We start from the raw sequence: 23704 nt of genomic DNA, 5'->3' as shown, positions 1-23704 counted from the left end.
GTAACAAGCCATATGACTAGAGAATCTCCAGTAAGCCAGGTTTTATTTACTGTCATCAAAAAAAGCCTTACTATTTTCCTCTTACGCATCCAAGAGGCACTGGCAAATAATTTCCTTCTGTGACTTGGAGTAAGTTATTATAATTTTTTTAAAAATACATCAAGAACTTAAGAGAGCATAATTTGTTTCATCAGTCAATCTCTAGTATGATTCATCATTCACAGCTTTTTTCTGTTGAGTGTAGGATTCAAGTACAGAATAATAATTCAGTTCAGCCTTTGAGCTATGCATTTTTATCTGTATAAAACTGAGCACTTTGAAACTGTTTACCCAGTTTATTTCCCCAATTTGCATTCAAACATGGTAAGCAAAAACAGATTATAACACCGAGAAACAGAATACAATGGAAATAAGTTGAAACAAAATATTTACACAATTTCAATCAATTGTTCTAATATACATTATAGAGAATAATGAGTTTGAGAAAAGAAATAATATTCTGAAGGTATTTCTTACCATTGACTTTCCCTAAGCCTGGAGCTTTATTTTTCAGTAAAGTTACTTGAATCTGGGGAATGTTTGTGATGTTTGAATTCAAAACAAATTTGAAGTCCACATGTCCAACCATACAGGCTTTTGGTAGTACCAGTTCAAAGACGTGCTCATCCCAGCTGTTGCTGTCAGGAAAAATGAAGACAATGACCTAGTATTAAGAGAAAATTTAGCTCAAGCAGACAGCATTGCCCAGTGTGCTCGCCATCTATACACATTTTCTTTGACCAGAAAACCAACCTTATTTTGCATTCATTGAAATCCACAGGAATTTTTGAGATAAGTCTTTGAAGCTGCAGTTAACTACGTTCATTTTGTGAAGAACACATTAAAAGCCAGGTGATAAGAGAGGGTGAATTAATGTTCAAATAAAAGTATTAGTGAAAAGATTCCCTATTCCCTTCATTACAGTTTTGATTCATATTACTATAAATACCAGGTACTCATTTATAGAAAAAAAAAAGGAATGAATAAAAGAGGAAAAAAAATGCTGAAAAAATAATCTACCAATCAGTGAAATGTACGGAGCAGAATAGTAGCTACCTTACAATCTCTTAAGTTGGCCTTCTCTATTTGTAAATGTTAAACAGCGTCACTAAGAAACTGAGTGTGCTCCTATAAATATTGGTTAGTTTTCTAACACCTAAATTACAAAAAAGTAATTACTAAATTACAAAAAAGTAATTACAAAAAAGTAGTTACTATTCTAACTCAAATAATATACTACACATCGAGTATTCTGCAGAAAAAAAAAATCCTAAAATAGATTAAGGGTTGGCACAAATAAATTTAGTTCTTAGCAATTTTTACTGTAGCATCCCTGAAGGCTGTATCTCCCTCAGGCAACTATAATACACTTAAAGATTCCAGGTACACATAAAATAACACACCAGCTTTACAGAACAAACAACATAGAAAGCAGTGATTTTGAGAGGAAAGACAGAAGCCAGAGATTCTGCTTCTGTGGTCATGATTTAAGAAGCAGACGTGTCATTTTCAGTGAACTGTACAAATAACTCAGGTAAATAAAATTTAATTAAAATTTATCCTGAAACTCCACGGATGAAAATATGTTCGCAAAGGTAACACTAAAAATTTAGAATCACTCATGTCTTTCCTCTGGCTTGGAGGATACGTAGTCCAGAGCAAAACAGAGAGAAGCTTGCAGGTGTTTTCTTATGTCCAAATAGTCCTATAGGTGTCACGTAAAGCATCGACTGAATGAGACATTCAAAGGAGCAAGCCTTCCGAAAGACCAAGTTATATTCTGCTCATCTAGTTTAAGTTAAACATCTTGTAAAAAACCAGAAATTACTAATAAACCAATTGTCTGTAGTAGTCCTTTGTAGTTTGTATGTTGCATAAGATGCATTCTGCTGTACCAAATAACTCATTTGCCTACTCCACAAGTCTACTTTTGACAGACTTCAGCAGCAGGTGCCCCCGAGGAAGTTCAAAATCTCTCTCAATAGGCATGCATGGAACAATGATATTCCACGAAGGTCTCACATTAATCCACAGTGAAGAGATCATCTTATACCTGTGGAAATGAACTCCACAATCTGTGATGAGTGAAAAACTCCTCATTAAACAGGTTTAAAATTTCTTATAGCTCTCTTTAAGTGTATCCTCTTTATCTGTGTTAAAGTTTCCAAGAAGCAAAAAAATTTACTTCCTCATTAATTTCTCAATATTTTAGCACTTCCATCCTATATATCATTCTTCTCTGATAATACAATGCAAGTTCTTTTAGCAACTATTCTCACCTTTGAAACCTTTCTGAATCTACAGCACCCTTTTAAAGAAGAATACACAATCACGACCATGTTCTATAAGCAAATATACCATCACCCACACAACTACAAATATTTGCCAACACACCATTTCTTTTCTAGAACATTTCATCAATGTTCGTTCTTCCACTAAAACTGAACTTTGAGCTGCAGACCCACTTCCAGAGTTCAAACACTGGAATGCATATCAGTACCTAGCTCTTCCTTACTTCACATATTCAAATGTGTCTGCCTAAGATGAATAGATAAAATATTTCCTATATAAATTTGAGAAAAATCCAGAAAACTCAAATGTAACTGTTTTATCAAAGCACATTAGGAATTCATGTACTTTGTTTAAAAGGATTAACCCAATTTAACATTTCAGTTAAATTACCACTGAAAGGGAATTACAGATCTTTAGACAATTCACAATGTAAACCAGAGTCTGCTTTTTCTGTTTTCTTTGTTCCATAGCCTTTTTAAAATAACAAAGTAGGATTGAAAGAGCATAAGTGTAATATAATGCCATTCCCTAAAAAACATTTAAAGGATTATCTCCTATCTATCTGAGAAAGAAAAGAATTACCATATTGAATTGCATTACTCATCTAACCTGGTAATCCATGTCTTGATAGGCATCAGTATGAGACACTCAAAGAAGAGATAAAAGGAACCTCATACTAAGGACCAACAAAATAATAATAAAAAAAAAGAAGTATCTTCTCAGATAACTTTTAATTAAGACCTAACATTGCTCTCAATCTTAAGACTGTATATTGTACCCTATGAACAATGGGACTTTAATCATTTTCACTATGATTCATTTAGCAGCTGTCAAAGATTTCTAGTACTAAACCAAAACCTCTTTAGGTTCCTGCTTTATTTCACAGCAGGCGTGATTCTTTTCCTCTAATGAAACAATATTCGTAAGCTTACGCTCACCTATCACCTTCCAATTAACAGACATTACCGTCACCATTTCCTTCCTTATATCTTCATACCGGTAGCTTTTTACTTTTCAACAGGAAGTTATTTCACAAAGAACCATCTCCTTTCCACCGACAGAATATTTTACTTACAACAGAAAAAAACACAAGATAAATACAGGTTTTAAAGCCTGTAACACACTGCAAGTTTTTAACACTAGTTTACAAATCTTTCAGTTCAAATAAAACCAGTTCAGCTCATGTTAGGTCACAGCCTTGGAAAAGCCCATAACTACTATCTTGCAGACCTGTTTTCCCACCTGGAATGCTTCATTATCACATGCTAGCTTTCACTTATTTATGCAACAAGCTCTTTTAATCCACACTGGATCTCTAGCTCCCCTAGCATCCTTCGGCTATTTCATTGTTTCCACTGTATGGGCATTTAGATTCCACATTACAATCCAAGTCTTATACATCTGTGGGACAGATGTGTGACAGCTTGATCCAAAAGATCTTGTAGTGCCTCACTGTGTATGTCCCTTTATAAAACACACACAAAAACTTACACCTATATTTCGTTTTTCCAAGCATTTTTCAGAAAAAAAATATGCAGAGCTACTTCAGGTAGGTTTTAAGCAACTGTGGAAGCAATTGCAAGTTCTCATGCCCTGTGTGAAAAAACTGGTAACTACTACAGGTACCATGTTGGTGCAGTTCATTTCAATGAAAATATTGACTAAAACTTTAGCATAACTAGGGCTTCATATTGGTTTAAGTGTCTCGCATATGAAGATGTAACTTGACGTGAACAGACATAAATCCAGATTCTGCCTTCAGATATTAAAATAAATTACAATATGATTTCATTTGGGACAACTAATTAGTCATACTGGCACCCGCAGCATGCACTTTCCAATCAACAAATGTACTGATAATGTTTATATGTATAAGAAGGGCGAATCAGACTTTTATAGAAACAATTAACAATATCTGTAATTCTGGAGAATGTGTTTGTGTGATTGTATAATGAAATGGCAACATTTGGCAAACAAAACCACATGAACTCAAAACCCAACTTTTCAATTTGTTTCAAGGTCCACTAAAACAACTCTGGCAATCTCACACAGACCTATACTGCAAACTACCAAAAAGGGATTATTGTCTTTGAAAGTAGACATTCTTAAACTTGCACACTACTTAAAGACAATCAAATTGCATGAAACTTGTGATTATATCAGCTCTAAGAACTAGTTACCCAACACACATTATTCTGCACCGTTACCCTACCTACCTGTCTGTCTGCAGCTTCCAAGTTCGAGTGTGCTGAGCTGCATCCCCATGGTGCTGCTGGTGCAAATGCTGAGGATGCCGCCTTTGCTGCTGCTCTTGCTGGACTTCTACCCAACAGGGAGGGACAGTGGCTGAAAACCGTGGCGTCAAGGTCTCAAAACGGGTCAGTTCCACCAGGGATGTGAGCGTTTCAAGTGAAAATGGCTGGTCCACCAAAAGATCAACTCCTGAATAATTACAGAACATACATTAATTACTACACAGGTATCTTTTCCAAAGCATCCTATAAACACTTCGTAAAATTTTACCTATATCTGTTTGAATATAAACATGTTACATGAAGTTTCTAAAAACAAACAAACAATGCCCCACCAACAAAAACAAAAACCCCCAAGACAAACAAATCACACCAAAACCCCAAACAAACAAAAACCAGATGACAACAACAACAACCATAAGCAACCCAAAAAAAACAGCCTTGAAGCCAGTACCCTTTAAAAGTAGCTTATTTAGAATAAATTTTCGAGGTACTAACAGCTCCGAGCACCCTGTCTGGGACTAAAGTAGAAGCATCAGGAAAAAAGTAATTAGCCAGCTATACTTTGATGAGGTAAAGCTGATTAAAACATTTGAGGGTTGTTTTTTTTTTTTTTTTAATGCCTCTATTGACTCAGACAAAAAAAAATTCTATTTCATGAAAGCAGATATATGGAATTACTATGCAATTCTAACATTAATATCACTGTTTAAAACATTACTTTGGCACCTGCTTATCAATACAGACCCATCTTATGGTGGACCATTAGACCATTTTGTAAGGCTCCCAATTCAGTTTAGAAGAGGGGTAAGTGAAAACCAAACATGCTTTATGTTAAAAGACACTGGTCTTTATGTTAAAACACACTTAAAAGACACTGGGCCTAGACAAGTACTTTATTTTATTGTCTTCATATCCAAGTCATGTCGGGAGGAAACAAGGATATTAATTGAAGAAGTACTGAAAATTAAAATATCCCAGAGACACAAACACCTGAAGAACCATTAAAAATAATCAGGTTTCCTCAAACAAAAAGAATACAAATTGAAAACTAAAGGGAAAATAAGAGATGCACTATGTCAATTTTCTTACATTTTGAGAATTTTTTCTCCAAAATGCATTTTTAAGGGAATGTTTTACTTGTAAAGAAGTGATGGCTTTCAAAAGGAGAAAGATTGCTACACAACTACTACTGCCACTGTGCTGGGAGGGGAATAAATTAAACACACCAGCACAAATATCACCTCCCCAGCGAAGCTTGAACCTAAAGACCGTCTTCAAAAGCAAGCCAAGTTGAAACTGGAAAAATAAGGTTACATCCTCCAGCTTGAGAGTAGAAAGGCACATGCAATTTTTCCTCAAAAGTGGAGAAGCTCAAGATGAGAGACCCAGTCTGGAAATTCACTCTTATTGCAATGACTATGATTTCTGCTTTTCAATCAAGAAGGCAGGAAAATGCTGAAGAGATTAGAAATCAGAAATGCTATAGATATTTAATTTCAATAATACAGCAAATGCCTTTTTTTTTAACTGCCAAACATGCAACGCATTAGCTAAAGGACACTGCAATGAGAAGTGAGATCATAGCTCAGACAGTGCAACAATTCTATCTTTGAGTAGAGTGGATTTTTCCTGCTTCATTCTCTCTCCCCTTCCAACAGAAACAATTATAAATTCAGAGCAATCATACGTAAAGTGGTATGAACATCTAGAACTAAAGAAATTAAGGACCTCACCTTCCAGTGCTGTTAAGCATACATCTTTGGCAAAATTACAAGATTTTAATTATATTGTAATTGTGAATTAGGACAAGCTGAAGTTCTAATAGTAAACTTGTAAAGAAGGCTTTAAATGGTCAGGAAAATTAATGTTCTTTTTCAACTAGTGTCTAAAAAAAGCATTTTTTAGATCAATTCACCACAAAAAAACTCCACTTCTTAAAAGGAAATAATAACTCTAACAATCTAAAATTTACAACTTTGTAAGGTTAATATATTTCCTTCTAGTAAAAATACAATTTAAAATGTATCCAAGTTGTAAATGCAGGCTAGAAAGTAAAATTCAATAAATGCATTCCAGAATGCCAATAACAGAAAAGAATAAACAAATTCCCACAATACATACAAACTCCCACAATACATACAAACAATATATGGACAAAAGCTTGTTGCTGTGGTTTCTATCCTGACTACAGCATCTTTTAGCTACAGTTTCAGAAAACACCAAAGTGATTTCACAAAAATCAGTATGGTGCTGCCTGCCATCAGCCATGAATGATGAGTAGACCAGAACTTTACACTCAGTCAGATCCACCTAGGAGTTCATTTCCCCAAAATAAAGCTTTTTCTTGAGCTCTGTCTCTGAAAAACATGCTAAGACAGAAGTATAAGAAAAGGGGGTTTCTCCTATTTAGCACTTTGGTTAAAAAAAGAAGTAAAATGGATGTTATATGTGTCGGGGGCAAAGTCTGATCATGATCCATACACATGCTGTATGGATCATCAGCATGATGTATGGATCATCGCTCACACCTGCACAGTCCTAGCAATCATTCACACACTAGACGCTAAGAACGTGGTATTACTGACTTTAGTATCCTTAACCTGGATAGTTCAGACTAAAAGCTCTGCGACCAGCTGCTGGTTTCAACTCTTCCCTCCAGACTCTCATTTCAGCACTGGCTTCCTATGACCATTAAGCTTCCCTTGCAGCTTTTAGTGGCTCAGTTTGATGCCACAACAAAACAGTACTCAATTTATCTGATCATTCATTACTGTGAATCCAAAAACTCTTTGGAAATCATTACAGACTGAGATCAAACAATACTACATTCTCTGAATTATACAACTGCTTAAGGAGGACTGGCAGCTTCTGCACAATTTAAAGACACAGCTACTTTGTTCCAATAAGCCATATTCAAGTCTATACTGAAGGCTGGATAGAAAGAACAAGAGAAAAAAAAGGAATAAAAAAAGTTTGCCCATTACAGTACTGGCAGAAATTAAACAATAATGATCATCAATTTGCTTAATCAGGTTAGTCAAGGTTACCATCTGATTAGAAATCATTTAAACCTGCTGATAAGCTGGTGTCCCTGCCCATTGCAGGGGGACTATAACCTTTAAAGTCCTTCCCAACTCAAAACACTCTATGCATCTATTGAAGCACATCCATGTCCTGGATATTCATATTCTTTTTATTGCTTTATTTGCCATTAGCAAAAAAGAAAGGTGCAGAAGAAAGCCACAGACTGCTTTTCCTCACATATATACAATGTTGTATTACCTAGCAGTTTTCAAACTTCAATAATAGCTCCTTTAGTGAAGAAAAAAGGAGCAGAAGAAATCCAGAAATCCAGTCTCTCAAAGCAGAGAAGACAACAGCAACTATTGTACTACTGCTTACAGATGATCTTATGACAAAATGCATTTTTTCCTTCCCTCTTTTGATCACCTCTTGTGGAGTAAAATCAGGGGTCATACGATCATATCACAACACAACTTGAAGTGTTACAAGGCTGACAGCAAGCAGCCTCTCGACAACAAAGATGCCACGATACAAAACAGCCCCTGTACTTTCATTCAGTCCTCTCCCCACCTTTTTTGTCCTCTACAGCTGCAGGCAAAGAAACCCCACCACCACCACCCCACAATTAACACCACTTCTCTGAAATAGTCATAGCTACATGAATGGTTTATTTCTGCTGTATAATTTCTTTATTTTCATACTTTATGTTATTAATTCTTGTATTTTATATTCTAGAACACTGGAACAGGCTGCCCAGGGCGGTGGTTAAGTCACTATCCTTGGAGGTATTTAAAAGATGAGTAGATGAGGTGCTCAAGAATACAGTTTAGTAGTGGACAGGTAAAGTTGGACTTTATGATCTCAAAGGTCTTTTCCAACCAAATGATTCAATGAATCTGTTCCCAGTATATCTCTATTTTCCTGTCCTAATGGACATGACCAAAACATCTAAACTAAATAATTATGCTTTTTGTTTCTATCTTCAACAATTGCAGGTTAAAACTAAATGAAAAACATAATTGTTTATGAGTATGCTGTAAAACTATGTTTAAAACTCAAAGCAAGACTAAATATATACACATGTACTTTAACAACCCCAGCACGACTTAAATGCTTCTCAGCATCAACCAGCAAAATCAGATTTGTTAAGTTTTAGCAGTAAGTTATCTATACTTTGATGAAGTACTTTGATGAAGGCTGAGAAAAGAATAAGAGGCCCAAAGGAGGCCCCAGACCCTGCATACTCACTCTTCCCCCTTACAAGAAGGGGGACCCCCTCACCTTTTTCCTATCTACCTAACTACAAAAGGAACAACCCACTCATCCAACTCCCTATTTTACCTAGGTGGGCCAGGATACTACAAAGGCAGCAGACTAGTATATGAGAAGTGCAGTAAAGACAAGATCTAAATATGATATTTAGGGTGAAAATAGAATTTAGACAATATCAAACAATTATTTCTAGCTGTCCAAGGGCAGACAATCTTTCCAGGAAGGAAACTAGTAGCTAAACAACAGCAGAGTTTGAGCATGGCTCAACTGGTAAAAGCAAAAACCCAAGAGTTCACATCATAAGCTTAATTTATCAACAGCAACTGCACTGTATAATCAGCATCAGTTTCAGTGTGCAACAATACCCATTGAATACATTTTGTACGGTGTTATTAAATTGAGCTGTACAGCTTCTGTGTGAAACGTTAAGGCAATTTTACATAATGAACATACAATTTTAATTCCAAATAAAGAGCTCAAGCCTATTTAAACCATGAGGGAAGCTCAGTGCCTGCACAAATTACCTGGTTTTGCCTGTCTAACATGTTTAAAATAACATGTAGAGAATGGAAAAGCAATCAGTTATACAAAAGTTGTTTTTGTTTTTTATTATGCTTGTACATAACTAGTGACAGACATACAGCAACTACAGAACTCCAACTCTGGGCAGCAAAAAAGTACAAAGCAGCAAGATAAAATAACTCAAAATCATCCTAACTTGCAACTTCCAAAAACTACGAAAGCATTTTTACTTACAAGACTTTTAAAAATGTGCAATTTACCTGTAATGCCTGGACTAGAAGGGTTAGATAAGGGCTTGGTGCCTTCTGACGACTGTTCCACGCTTTTGGAAAGGGATCCATCTACAAGTATATCAGCCTCATCTATGTCATCACAGGTCCCTCCAATCTGAAGGAAATGAAGTTCTCCACCTAAAACCATCACAGACAACAAAAGAAGAAACTTTAGACACACATACAGCTAAACTCAACTCACAAGACAGGCTTGCTGTTGAAGTGCTACACAATTATGACAGTAAGTAAGTAGGATCTGAAACCAGTAATATTATACATGACTACTCACTTCACTTTACTATTACAATTTTTTTTCAGGGTAAATGCAATACAGAGCTACAAAAATACTGAGTCCAGTTGGGAATGGCATCAAAGGAAAAAAAAAAACAGTATTACGAGAGGGGGTTAAAAGGCAATTAACTAAGGAAACCAATAGAAACTAATCATAACTACTATGACACGCTGAATAATCCAAATCATGCTTATAAACAGAAAATATTCCTTCATGTCAACTGAAGGCCTAAACTATCTCGTTGGTACAGGCTGCATACATTTCCTTTTAAAAGTCAATATTTGAGAACTGAAAAAAATCACTTCCCTGCTGAACTCTCCTAACTAAAGGACTCTTCACATTATTTCATCAAACCTAGAATTACAACACTGATCAGGTCAATAGTCAAAAGAGCAAGTCCAAAACTTTCAACAGACACAATGTTTTGATGGAAGCCCGCAATCATTCAAGGAAGTTGCCCATTATTCATCACATAAATGAATTCTGTCATTTGCAGAGAAGTTATTGAAATGGAATGCTCAATTTTACATCAGGCTGGGGGAGAGGAAGAGCTATCAACAGTTTCAGGAATTAGAAAAACCCGAATCAGTTTGATTTAAATAGAGAGGAAAATGCTAAAGTAGGCCTTCCATAGTTTTTCTGAAAATCGATTACAAACTGTCCTTCAGCATTTGGCTAATGTTATGACAAACCCTGTTATGCAAATTACGCAGGTAATCTGAAACAAACTTGAGGCAATACATGCAATAAAAAAATCAAGACAAAAGCATAATCAGCAGGTACACATTCTGCACTGTGAGGGGAGCAAAACAAAGGGTGAGAGGCACAATCGGGCAGAGAGCAAGTGTATAAGAGGCACAGACAGCTGGTTACAGGTTTTCTTCTGGATCTAGGTAGGAAAGGCCCAACAACAAATGGCTTAACAAAACACCTGTTCTAACAAGACAAGATTAAAAAGATGAAAATAATTCTTCAAATAACAAAAAAGGATGAACCTCTCCATGGACAGGCACTATGCAGAGTGCTGTAGGAAACCCACCTGGGGTCTAGGTGTTGCTGCACAAAGTGGGGCTCCAAGCACCTGAAGGGATGGTGAGATCTTCTCACTATTTAGCTATACTTCTTGTTTTGGTCTATCTTACTAATCAAGCCATTTGTTGGAGGGGCCTTTCTCACTGAGATATGGCAAGAAGCCCGTTCCATCCATCCCTCAGCTCCAATCCACCCACCCCCAGTACAGAACAGTACATCCCAAGCAGATCCCAAGAATGTAGAGGAAAACAAACAGTTCTATTAAATAACACTTAAGGAGTTTCCTTGAAAACAAACAGCTTACAAATAACCAATTTCCATTGAACAAAGAGAATTAGGGACACATTAGAAAACATAGACCTTGACAGCTTAATTTGGTAAAAAGCCAAATCTCAGTTTGTTTCCCATTCTGTTTACTGCTCAAAGATCAATGATCAGAATGATCTCACTAATCAAAACCAGATAATCTCCTGTCCTGGAAATGAACTTCCATTGCATGAGCATGTACTTTAACATACTGACTTACACCATCTGCCACTTCTATGGCTCACAGCAGGAGAAATGCTGAGGAACTTCAGAAAGTTGTGGGGTTTTCTAACAGAAAGTTATGCCAAGGCCTCACTTATTCTATAGATCATTGGATGGGGTTTGGTTTTAAAGAAACAAAACCTTGGTTCGCAAACCAAGTTTCTGTCACTAGTTAACACCAGCAAAAAATGCTTTTCCCAGGTTATCTGTACTACAAGTGGAAGAGTCAAAATCCCTGTGTTCCTGAAAGACTCCAGCGTTTTTCCAAGAAATGTTATGTGCTAAACTTGAGGAATCTCACTTCTTCATACCGTATTTTAAAAAACTTCTGTAAAGAAGTTTATCATAAACTTCAGCTACATAGTATTAGACTAGAAAATTATTAGTGCTTATGCACACTTTTCAAAACTGCAGGTGTCTTGGCTTCTACGTCACAGACGAGGCGTTTGTTCTCTAGAACATCCAAAGATAACTTTCTGATGATGCATGCCTAATTTTTTTTTTCCTAAGGATATCCTAGCTCATTAGCCGAGTGTCAGGAAACTTCATCTGTGAAAAAGTCAATGCTGCTTTTTTTTTTTTTTTTTTGCATTACCGCTAGCTCATGGTGTGCAACACGAGGCTGAAACAGTGACTCATCTGGTGCTTTCTACTCCTAACCAGGTAGCAAATACTGCTACTAGTAGTTTAACTGAAGACTTCTCTGACTGCATCATTTTGACAAGGCAATAAAGGCTTTCACTGCAATAACAAAGAAGGAAAGCTGACACTGATTTATTCAGTGATCACAAAGGAGAACAACTGGAAACTGGCACCACTACACCTACTGAAAATAACAGGCAAGTAGATTTAAAACATTGTTAATTTAATTCTGAATTTTATTTGAAATCTGCAGTTTGCTGTGATTCAAGAACCTGGTGGGTCATACAAAAGGAGGATAAGAATCATAAATCCATCCAAATAAATCCCAGGCTTCCTTCTGACAAAACAGTTATCAGTTCCAGGGAAGCAGCATTGGCACAAGTTACGAGAACATGTCAGAGTATGGGCCACCACAGTCAAAGCCAATCTGGTAAAACATTCAGTATCCTGAACATCTCCTGCACTCTGGCAGGAGTCTGGAAGAGTTACACAACTGTCAACAGCAAATCACAACACAAAGACACAGGTGAATAACACCTGAATAGTTTAAGGAATTTAAAAATTTAAGAAAACCAATACCACAGGAAACTACCCACTAGACTTGTAGTCCTCATCTTACCACTAGGCTGTAGAGAAAGGGCTTAGCTCTAAACATACTAGTTCAGAACATTTTTCAAATGTCCTCAAGAAAGCTTCCCCAAAACCCCACTACAACAGAATTTACACTATTCTTGGAGATTTCCCCCTTAAAATTCTTTCTGGACTTATGGAAAAATAGAATGCAATTGAACTGGGACAAGTGAAAGTTACAATGCCGAGTAAGAAATAATTAAACACACTAGTAGGGGATGAAGAAAAATCAGCTAGCCAGCAGTACTGTAAGAGAGGCTCTTGTGCGTCCGAAGATAAACCTGATTCAATTTCCTGCTCAAAAGTGCAAACATCTCACTACGTATATGCACACATGGTATGTACAGACTGCAGAGCTGCTAAGGAATTCTTCTGTTCTATTCAGACATCTGCAGGATTACTGTGCCTGGTTTTGCATATCTCATCAAGAAACATGTGGACTCATTTAAGCAGGTCTTTTGGAAGGGGACAGTAAGGATTATTTTTCTTTCAAAGCCCCGAGGAAAGTTTAAAAGAACTGGAGATATTCAGCTGCGGAACACAAATGGCTGGAGGAGGACAGTACCTGACTAACTCCGTCTTCCCCTCCTTTTTTGAAGCAATTTCTTTGCCATTTTCTTAAAGGATAGTAATGGCTCCAAACAGCAAAGATAATGCAGGCTAAACACTAGGTAAAAACACATCAAGGACAGTATGCAGCATAAATTTTGTGAGTAGACCGTTAGATCGCCACATTTAAGATATTTGAAAATAGGCTTATCAGTACTCTGCATCTGAACGGGTAAGTGTAATAGATCTTGACTTGAAGATAACCTCTTAGCATCGCTTCCAAAACTAATTCCGATGTGGAAAAAGCTTGACCTCCCCCAGTCCCACTAGACTCCACTGTCTATGAAGGCAAAACTGAAAACATTAAATTGATTCCTGAGCTCCAAATACACCAGAGCACAAAGCTGACAAAGCCTAATGGCATGCAAGAGATGAATAAAATATCCAAACAAAACCAGAAAACAGCTACAGAGAGCAACAAGACTATCTAGTAGCAAAGACTATTTACAACTCAAGAGCAAGAAATAATTGAAAGGTACAAGATTTGAAGGAATCAATTCTCAACTGTATGAAAGTGCCATCTAGTTCTGCCAAGAAATTTTCACAAAGATAACTCACTTTCAACATACCAAACTCCAATCAGAAAAAACCCACTTTCTCCAACAAAGTGGAGTGACCAGAAAAACTCCTGCTATAATGTAACACTGAATGAAATAATCTAGAATTACATATATAGAACAGATAATTAAAAAAAAAGAATAATCACAAAACACACCTAAAGAAAAAAGTGCTTATAAAGGAAAGAGTAAAGCAATCAGTAGGATTCAAACGTGCACGATGCATTACATTCAGTGTTCAGGGTCTTCCTTTACACGTTCCAACCCTAATTCAGAAACAGATACTATCCAAAAGAACCAATCCAATGTGATCAAGGAATCACTATATGTGAGAAAGTGATAATGGAACTTTAGTTGGAACTGGAACTTTTTGTCTGTTAGCTCTGAATCAATATAGGCAGAAAAGAGAACAGCTAGAAAGAAAGAGCACTACAGATCTCTCTTTATGATCAAAACAGGTAGAAAAAATTTCCCCTGCTTTTCCCCTCAACTACTGCCAAATAATAATTACTAAACTGAAAATATAACTCAATATAACCACTTCTTAAAAATCAAATTGACTTTCTGTTGAGAGATGTTTTGCTAGAGGCAATATAATGACAATTACTAGCATTTTTAATGGGACTCAACAGGGAAATCATTCACTGTAAAACCTTCACTCAACATAGACATTCAAAAAACAGATTCTTGAAAGAATTAAGTGAGTATAAACCAGGAATGTTTCACTCACTAGAAGGAACTCAAGCACTCAAACAGATCATACAGATTTTAACATTTTAACGCCTGTTCAATCAGACAGTCTGCGTTAAAAGTACTTGCTTCACTTCACCACAACACCCTGAACATTTCCACTACTTGTAGCATTTTGCCACCTCACTTCCTTACTCGATAACAGTTCTTTAGACAGTTTCAGACACAGAAGTTCTTAACTTGACAAGGGAGAACATCAATAACGACGAAAGACAGAAAGCTGGCAATACTCAATGAACTTTTAAAAAATACTCCCAGAAACACAAGCATGCACAGTTTTCAAAATTGCCGAAACAAAATACAAGCAGAGATTTGCATCTTTATGTTAGATTAAAAAAAAGGAACCTTTCAGATATTTCCACCTCATTCCTCTACAGCAAAGTCCAACAAAATGGCCTAAATGGTAAACGCAGATAAGCAGCTAAAGGGAGGAAACAATCCCAAACAAATCCAACAACAGAAAAAAGTAAGACTGCATACTAGGGACCATTTTCTTAAGTAATTCTGGGTAGGTCTATAGTTTAAAAAAAGAAACATAATTAGATGAAAGCTGAGATATAAAAGCAGAGGTGATAACTGTAGCTCTAGAAATTTATGCATCCAATAAAACCTATGCCTGATCCTCTTAAACATCAGATAATAGGCTCCAAATACCATCAAAAGATCACTCTGCAGCTGTACCTCTATTCAAAACCAATGCCCATCTGCACTTTTTCATAATAAAGAATTTACTGTTTCCGGATGCCACAAAAGCAGAAGTTAAGCTCATATGATCAAACACAAAGCACTACTACTAGGTATATTAACTGTAGTCTACCTTGGCCAAGGGGAAGAGGAGAAAGCAAAAAACAAACAGATTAAAGTCCATTATGTTGCTTAACAAACTGGAACCAAGAATACTTGTACACTTCCCCCCAGAGGTCCACTCTGCATAATCCCTGCAGAAACAGAGAAGCACCTAACTGTCACCACCAAGAGGTAACATTTTGAAGCCAGATAAGGACAATTATTCCCAGTTCACAAAGATGGATGATGCAAAATGCAGGTTTAAAACATCTTTACATAAAACCACTCCAAACCTGGAACATCCATTCCCACAGAGGTTTCTTTTCATTAATACCTTAAAGGTAGCGGGGGGGGGAAGTGTGTGGAGAATCAAAGAATCAAAGGATCTGCCAGACAAAATAATATATCAACAAGCAGAAACAGCAGGAAAAAAGGTTATTCTGCATCGAAGACTTCTGGACATTAAAGTAACTATTTGCCTACTCTCACCATACAAGCAAGTAAGCAGCAAAGATCCTACTCAGATGAGATTCTTGAACACTTTCTCAACACTGAAGCAGTTCCAGTGCACGTAGGTTCTAAGTCTTCTAATTAACATTTTCACTTATGCCTTTGCACTAGAAGCTACGTGCTAGAAGGCTTAACGTTGAATACATCAGTGAATATAGTTATTCTACTTTCTATACCTATTCCTAAATTGGTTGGACTGGGAGGCACCATCCTATATGTGGTAGCAAATAAAGAACAAAGACCTCAAAGTGATTTTTGGAATAAGACTAAGAAAACTGCATTAAAAGGGAAAAAAGATAAATCTTCAGCCACCTAGCAGATAAGCAATTTTATCCACTTCCAGCAGAAAGACTGAAGGATAATCATGGTTCAACACAACAGAAATTATGCAAAACCTGTTATTATACATCTGAATAAAGATGTAAGCAAGTTTCAGAATTATAAAGTTATAGTAATCATTGAGCTTTTTTATTTGCTTTCTTTTTTAGTATTACTGAATTTTATGCAGTACAGTTATTCATAAACATTTAAGATCGAGTCATTCTTTCTTTACAAAGCTTATTTTGGCATGAATATTAGGACTTCAAGGCTTCAGTCATATGCAGTATCAGACTCTGAAATCCAGACTTCTAGTGGACATTGGTCCCTAAATATTTATGATGGCTTTGGACTTAATTTCTAGAAAATGAGAAAAACTATACCAAGAGAAGAGACTAAAATGTCAAAAAAACCCGAAAAGAAATCGAGCTTCTAAAGACATTTAATCAATTAAAATAATAAATTCTGAAGTTCATTCTAATTTGGTTGTAGAGCAAAAAATCAAGTTCCAAACAGAGATGCAGTGGGAGTAAATGAAAGATAAGATTAATCAATGGATTAAAAAAAAAAAAGTTATAAAAGTACTGTATTCGAAAATGGAAACTTGAAGGCAGATGGATGCCTGTGGCATGTAGGACGCCACACAAAGAACCCAAATTCTCATTCATCTTAAAGGCAGCATGAACAAAAGAAGTCACAGCAAAGCTACTTAAAAATTATTAGATGGATATTAAAACTCAGAGAGGAAAAAAATAAAGATATTTACTGAAAACACCAAATGATATGCTTGTCTATTATGAGGAAGATGAAGTATTCTCCAGCCAGTAAAGGTTGTGGTTATCTATGCAGAAGACAGAAATACCCCTTTGCACACACAGTAAATGCTACCAATGCAACAGACCTGCGTATCTTACACTCAAGGTTCCAAAACAGGTTTAGATACTACCAAATACTACAAGAATACAACATACACGCTAGCGCTAGAAAGGGAAGTACCACGCACAGTAACAATAAGCCCTTAAACTTTTATCATCAGTCTTCAAACACAAGAAAGACAGAATAGATTTGATGAAGAAATTAATAGTGGTACAATTCTGTAGAAAAACACTTTAGCAAGGTTTGGCAAGCAAGATTGACATTTCATCAGCAAAGTATAGGTAAAAGCATTATGACAAGGATATGATATAGTAAAAGTTTACAAAGGCAAATTAACCTTTTGGACTTCCATTTTAACTAGGTAAAAGGGTGCATTATTAAATAAAGCTAAAACAGCTTAATAGACATTTCTTCAAAAGTAGTTACCAAAAGGGAACAATTCAGTAAATATGAATTCTTCCACTGGGAACCTGCAAACATAAATACTAGTTCCAAACACGTAATGTCTTCATCCATACTAAAAAGGCAAATCCAAAATCTCCACTGCTCAAACTCTTGGTAGGCAAGAGATGAATACAGGGCCCTCAACAAACACAAGATTTTTACAATAAGATTGAGTTTATCTGTTGGAAATAAAGGTAAGTCTGATTTGAACTTAACAAATGCTTATAGGAGGAGTGTGTAATCAACATGGCACCACCACGTAAGGAAGAAACGAGTCACTTTCAATTCTTCTAGTAGAGATAAACTTCAATACAACATTGGTGGGAGTTCATTTGAAATGTGTGGACAATGCCATCAACTTAGACTCTCTGAGAGGCTAAGCGTTTCTATCAGAGCTGTACTTAAGCGCAGGAGAACTAAATGAGACATTGATGCATGGAGGAACTTGGCTGGATGACAGCCAGAGAGCTGTTTCCACTGCCCCAATATGACACAAGGAAGCAGGAAGGTGTGTAGTGGTTTGGGGACTTCTACAAAGTAGCAGTTGCCAGGACTTGAGTTACACTTCCATCCTACCTGACCCCCTCCCCCAAAATGTCCTGTGTTAGTTTTCAAAAAGATTTAACAATCCTGCAATAGTCTGGGTCTCAGGCTCAATAAAGCGTAATCCCAACTGCAAAACACTGAAGCAGAACGAGCAGCCCTATACAAAAGAAGATATAGCTGATCACTGGAACAGGGTATAAAAGGAATAAGGTATCTTCTCTTTCCTCAATATCACCAGTTACAGAAGGACATTTTTCTGAAACGTGGATCTCTCTCACAGAAATAATTACATATAAGAATTACTTCCATTTATTTGCTTTAGATTTAAGAAAATGCATGCATCTGCAAGAACAAATTTATCAGTACACACAGCATACCCCAAAGCTATTCCCATTTTAGAAATTAAAATCTACACTTAAGAATTTAAGATGAGGAATTAACTGGAGTCCACGCTTCCTAGAACAGAATTAAACTGTACATAAATTCAATGGAATTTGCCTATTACTATTTTGACATTTAGATTCCAACATCCTATTACAATGCAAATACAGTCAATCCAAGTATTTAAAAAAAAATTATTAAAGAAGAGTCTTACCTTTGGTGCACGCACATAATCTGTCTGTGCCCGAACAGTAAATCACAGAGACAAACATATCTGGTTCCTCAGTGCCCTCTTTTTTAGGTGGCTCCACTTTGGCCAGAATTTCAAAGTTCGAAAGATCTAGTATTTTTACATATCCTCCCTGAGTAGTTATTACCAGGTGCCCAAGAGTAGAGATCTCAGATCTTCTCTCTCTCCCACTGCCATTTTTAGAAGTTAATTGTATTTCCTCTACAGGCTCCTCACAGTCATCCTCTCGATTATCCAATATATCTGGTGGGAGCAAAATCATTGAGGTAATTGTGTCTTGGGGGTCTTTGATATGCTGGATTTTTACCGGTTCCTCCTCTAGAGTAACTATTCTAGTAGCATAATTCATCTTATAAAGCACTAGGTATCCACCACTAACACTTCTCTGTTCAGGTTGAATTATTAAAGGAGTCGGTACATCTGCTGGTGACTCATGTTGGATTACATCAATACTCGTGCCATTCACTACAGCAAGACTTGAATCTAGTTCCCCCTTCCTTCTATTACATAGTGCCGAGTTTAATTTATTTAAATTATTCAAGGCCTCTACTTGATTTATTGCACTCAGAGATTCGACAGGACAAGTCCGCAGTCCTACTAACAAATGAACTCCATCTGCACAAGGAGTGATTGAATCTACACACAGGTTCTCCTCCTCTGCAAACTTTGGCAGACGCAGGCACTGAACCAAAGTCCCAGGCTTGGGAACCATAGAGCTCCACTTGTCCGAGTCCGGAGAAGTTAGGTTGGCTGCAGCATCTGCAAACTGCTGAATATAAGTCACAGGGGGATCCTGTAACAGCAACTGTTCCTGACTGTCCAGCTCCATTTCAATGATCTGTGGAACTGTGAAACCATCATCATGTATACTTTTACTCATAATATTGTTCATCTGTGAAAAGATTTTTCCTGCTTTTTCATCAGATTCCTTAATGCTGTATAGCAGCAATACAGGTAAAGTCCTCCTTACCAGAGGGGAATTCAGTTCTGAATTAGTGCAGGATTCATTGTCAGTTGATCCCTGTTCCGAGACACTCTCACCTCGAGTCCTACTTAAGCCATCCAGTGACCTCTGAGAGTTACTGCTAACAGGAGAGGTAGCAGGTGATTTGTATGTTAATAGACCTCCAGCTAATAAACAAGGAAAGGGAATGTTGTGTTGTTCTAGATGTTTTTCCTTCATCTTTTCACTCTTACAGTTGGCCAAGCAAGGATTTGCCCCAAGTTCTTCTAGATCTTTAACCGTGTCTTCCAGAACATTTGCAACAATTTCCCACTGAAGTTTTTCAGGTTGCTGTAGAATGCTGAGCGCTGTTATATCAAGGCTGACTTCCATAGTTTCCTTCTGCGATGTATGCCCTTTAAAACAAAAAGGTTTAACATAATGTTATGTTCAAAACAAAGGAATCATACCGAATATATTATGGACTTATCCTCATAATTAAGCAAAAAATCACTACTCTACAGTTTCAGTATGTTAAAACATTCCATATGTAAAAGATTTGATAGTCAAGAAACAATAGAGAGGCCCAGAAACATTCCTTCCACATACAATAGTGGTTCTAATTTTATCAACAAGAGTAAAAGTGAGGGCAATAGGACTTCAGCCTTTCTAACAAGTCTCCCAATAAACAGCATTATCCTTCTATCGATTGTTCCACTTAAGCTAAAGGACCATACTGACATCCACCTAATCTAATCAACTCAGTTCTTGTTATGCAATATGTTTTTCCTCTTCCTCCTTGGACAATCCCAACGCCATCAAAAATCTGCAATTCTGCACATTCATTCTCCAATCTTAGTTGAAAAACATGTCATTTTACTCTAAAACCTGATACTTCCCATCATGTAACAGACAACCTAACAAAAAGAATTCCAAGCTATTATAAAAACTTATTAAAACTTAATAAGAGATGCCCAATCAAACTAAACAGTACAGCAAGAATAGCAATGAATCGGAAGAATTCCACTAAGTAATGTAAAGATTGAAAAGATTACAAAGGACACCGTACAAACCTAGATTAAGAGGCAATTTAAGCATAAAGGACAGAACACCATCTCTGCTTATATTTTTGTTGAAATAAATCCTTTTTACACCTTAAGGCTTCTTCCTTGTATTTATACAAATACATTATGTGTATACATTATTACAAACATGTTCTTTTTTTCCCCTCACTTGCTGACCCTTATTCAAGGATGTAAACCGGATTACAGAAAATAAGCATGTAATCCTCCCTCCCATCAAACCTTCCGATTCAGCCTTCAAGAAAATAACACAGCACTATTCTGCTTCCATATGAAATCTTTATTCAGGAAGAGAAACACTCCAAAGTGCATACCCACAGGGGAACAATCAAGAAACAAGAACTCTCTAGCAATCCCCTGAATTTAAGGGGTTTTGTACCACTGTAATTTGTTCTCATTCTAAGTAACTACGTTTAACATGGTTTGTGTGTTTTATTGACAGCAAGATAAGCAATGCTTGTAGTCAAGTAAGACATTTATTAACCAACAAAGTAAGGTTTTTCTTCTCTCCTGTATGTAATCTCCACCACACAAACAGTGACTTAAACATTGGCATTGCTTCCAAGGTCAATCTTCTTCCCCCCCCCCCCCCCCCCCCCCCCCCAGTACAGTGAATATAACATCCTTTGCTTTTGACAAGGCTTTTTCAAAAGCCTGAGAAGAACAATTTCCCTCCTGACTTCTAAACTATTACACTGAATAGATAACCTACCTGTCACAGATTCTGATCGGGAATGGTCTTCACTGTCTGAATCCTCCAGTAGATCATCACTGAAAAAAAGAATGCATGAATGACACTGTGTTCATTGTAGCTACATTCTTAGTACTTAAAATTTAAAACTTCAATCAGAAACACAGTGTCTATTATAACCTGGCATTTCTTTTAGTCAGTATTGTACATTCATTGATAAGTTGGTCACAGATACTACCAATATGAAGATTTTTTTCCTCCATTATCAAACTAGTAGACTAGGTTTCCGTTCACATTATTCTACTATTGTATTTCCAACAATTCAGACATAAATGGAATTAAAATGAAAGCCAGTTCTCGGGAACCTTACCAAGAAAAACAAACCCAAACAACAAAACCTCTAAAAACTGATGACACCTTCTTCAAAATTCCTCAAAATAATATGTGAAAAGAGGAGCTGCCAGACTGGTCTTTAATTCTATCAAAGCAATTTTGTAGCTAATGAGCAATGTGTTGCTTTTAAAAATACTACCAGGTGAATAATTTTTTCATAAAAGCAGATTCTGTTCAAGATGCCTCTTCAAGAGAAACAGGCCCTTCAGTAGTCCTAAGAATATCCAAAGATTTTAGGCATCTGGCTTTTCCAATATAAGAAACAATTTCCTACTACAGGCTCTTTACATGTAGGAAGAATAGCAGTGCCTTTGCAGCTTCAGGTATTAACTACTCGCAGTACCAAGCTGAATCCCCAAATTTCAAACAAACTGGACACTTCTTTCCGACATGCAAGAAATAGATGTTTTGCGGGGAAAACCTGATCAACTTCCACTCCACAAGAGAGCAACAATTAAAACCTTTGATGCTCAACCAAGTTCCCCCTGAGTGGGAAAGTGACAGTAAATTCCATGCAGATCAAGTGAAGTGAAAGACACTTAGTTCCGAGCAGTACAATTGTACTGTCCTTTAACCAGCTCTTAAAATTGGCTCAGTTCGTTTACAGCCCTAATGCTACAGTAAAAGTCTAAGTCCCAGCAGCGGTTGGGCCCCACACGCTGATGTTGCCCACATTTCTATATAACCTCTTCAAAAGAGCAAGCTTCACATTTGCTCTGCAGTACTCTAGATAGCACACCAAGCTTAAATCCAAAGATTTACCCTATGATAAAGGTGCTGAAGTTTGAAAAAAAAAAAAAAAAATTCAGAAAACTAGGAAGATTCCCCAAACACTTTTGACCTGAATTTTCCAACAATTATTCACTCTTTTGTTTGAATTTTAGCAATATAAGAAAGGAGTTCCCAGTAACAGACTGCAAGAACTATAAATGAAAGGATACTGTTTTTTCTCACACCACATTTTCCAAGCAGCAGCATACTCTTTAAGCATATCTAAAACTTGTGACAAGGATGTCTAATTTTTCAGAGTCTGTATGCATATGATAAAGGTACAAAATGAAAGCAATTCCTAACACATCCACATAATTTATTTTCAGAATGACAAAACCAGAAGTTACAGAGAAGCAATCAGAGAAAACCACTTTCCAGGTGCCTCTGAGTAGTCTTTGCATTTCAGGTTTTCAAAGTACAATCCATAACTAAAATGAAAAGTTGTTCCAAAACTTATATTCCTTTCTCTTCTTCCTCTGCTTCTGGAACATCAGCCCAGGGCAGTAATGAGATTTGGCATCTCTGTCAGTAGAACATAAAAACTGAAGCAGCAGGAATAAAATGGAACTGGCTTTAAAATTAGAAGTTTAGGTTATTGTTTCTTAAGTGTTGAACTGTGTACAGATACACAGTAATTAAAAAAATCATCTCCATGAAAAAAAACTTACCAATCTTATGTTCCACAAAGCATGACTTGACTAAATGGCATTTAACACTTAGACAGCAGCATTTCTTATTTCTAATTTTGTAGACTGACATACCTGTCTCCTTCTAATTTTGGTATATCTGAGCAGCTAGATGAATCTTCTAGCCAGGCTAGTGTTGGTCTCCTTGAGTCAACCCCTGAGCTCTGTTCTCCTGATAACATAAGTTGCTGCACAATAGCTGGGTCATATGCATTGATCTCAAATTTTAAGTGGACCTGAGAAATAACAACAAGAAAAAAACAGAAGAGGCCTTTGATTTAAATCGAGATACACTTAACCAGTAATTATTT

At 36.6% G+C, this 23704-nt stretch overlaps 1 protein-coding gene across 5 annotated transcripts in view; it reads right to left on the bottom strand.

Annotated features, from left to right (window-relative positions):
• The window catches only part of BIRC6 (baculoviral IAP repeat containing 6), a 180825-nt gene that overhangs the window by 132052 nt on the left and 25069 nt on the right, over positions 1-23704 (bottom strand). For all 5 annotated transcript variants that reach the window (XM_054063213.1, XM_009570787.2, XM_054063212.1 and 2 more), the window contains exons 8-13: positions 23469-23629; positions 21565-21623; positions 18792-20186; positions 9665-9814; positions 4548-4773; positions 517-677 (exon numbers count right to left, since the gene is read on the bottom strand). In XM_054063213.1, coding sequence (XP_053919188.1) covers positions 517-677; positions 4548-4773; positions 9665-9814; positions 18792-20186; positions 21565-21623; positions 23469-23629 — 2152 coding nt within the window. The remainder of the gene's footprint in view (positions 1-516; positions 678-4547; positions 4774-9664; positions 9815-18791; positions 20187-21564; positions 21624-23468; positions 23630-23704) is intronic.

This window comes from Cuculus canorus, chromosome 3 (genome assembly GCF_017976375.1).
Source record: "Cuculus canorus isolate bCucCan1 chromosome 3, bCucCan1.pri, whole genome shotgun sequence".
Lineage (NCBI taxonomy): Eukaryota > Metazoa > Chordata > Aves > Cuculiformes > Cuculidae > Cuculus > Cuculus canorus.
The sequence above is the reverse complement of the archived record's forward strand: the minus strand, read 5'-3'. Positions and strand labels throughout refer to the sequence as shown.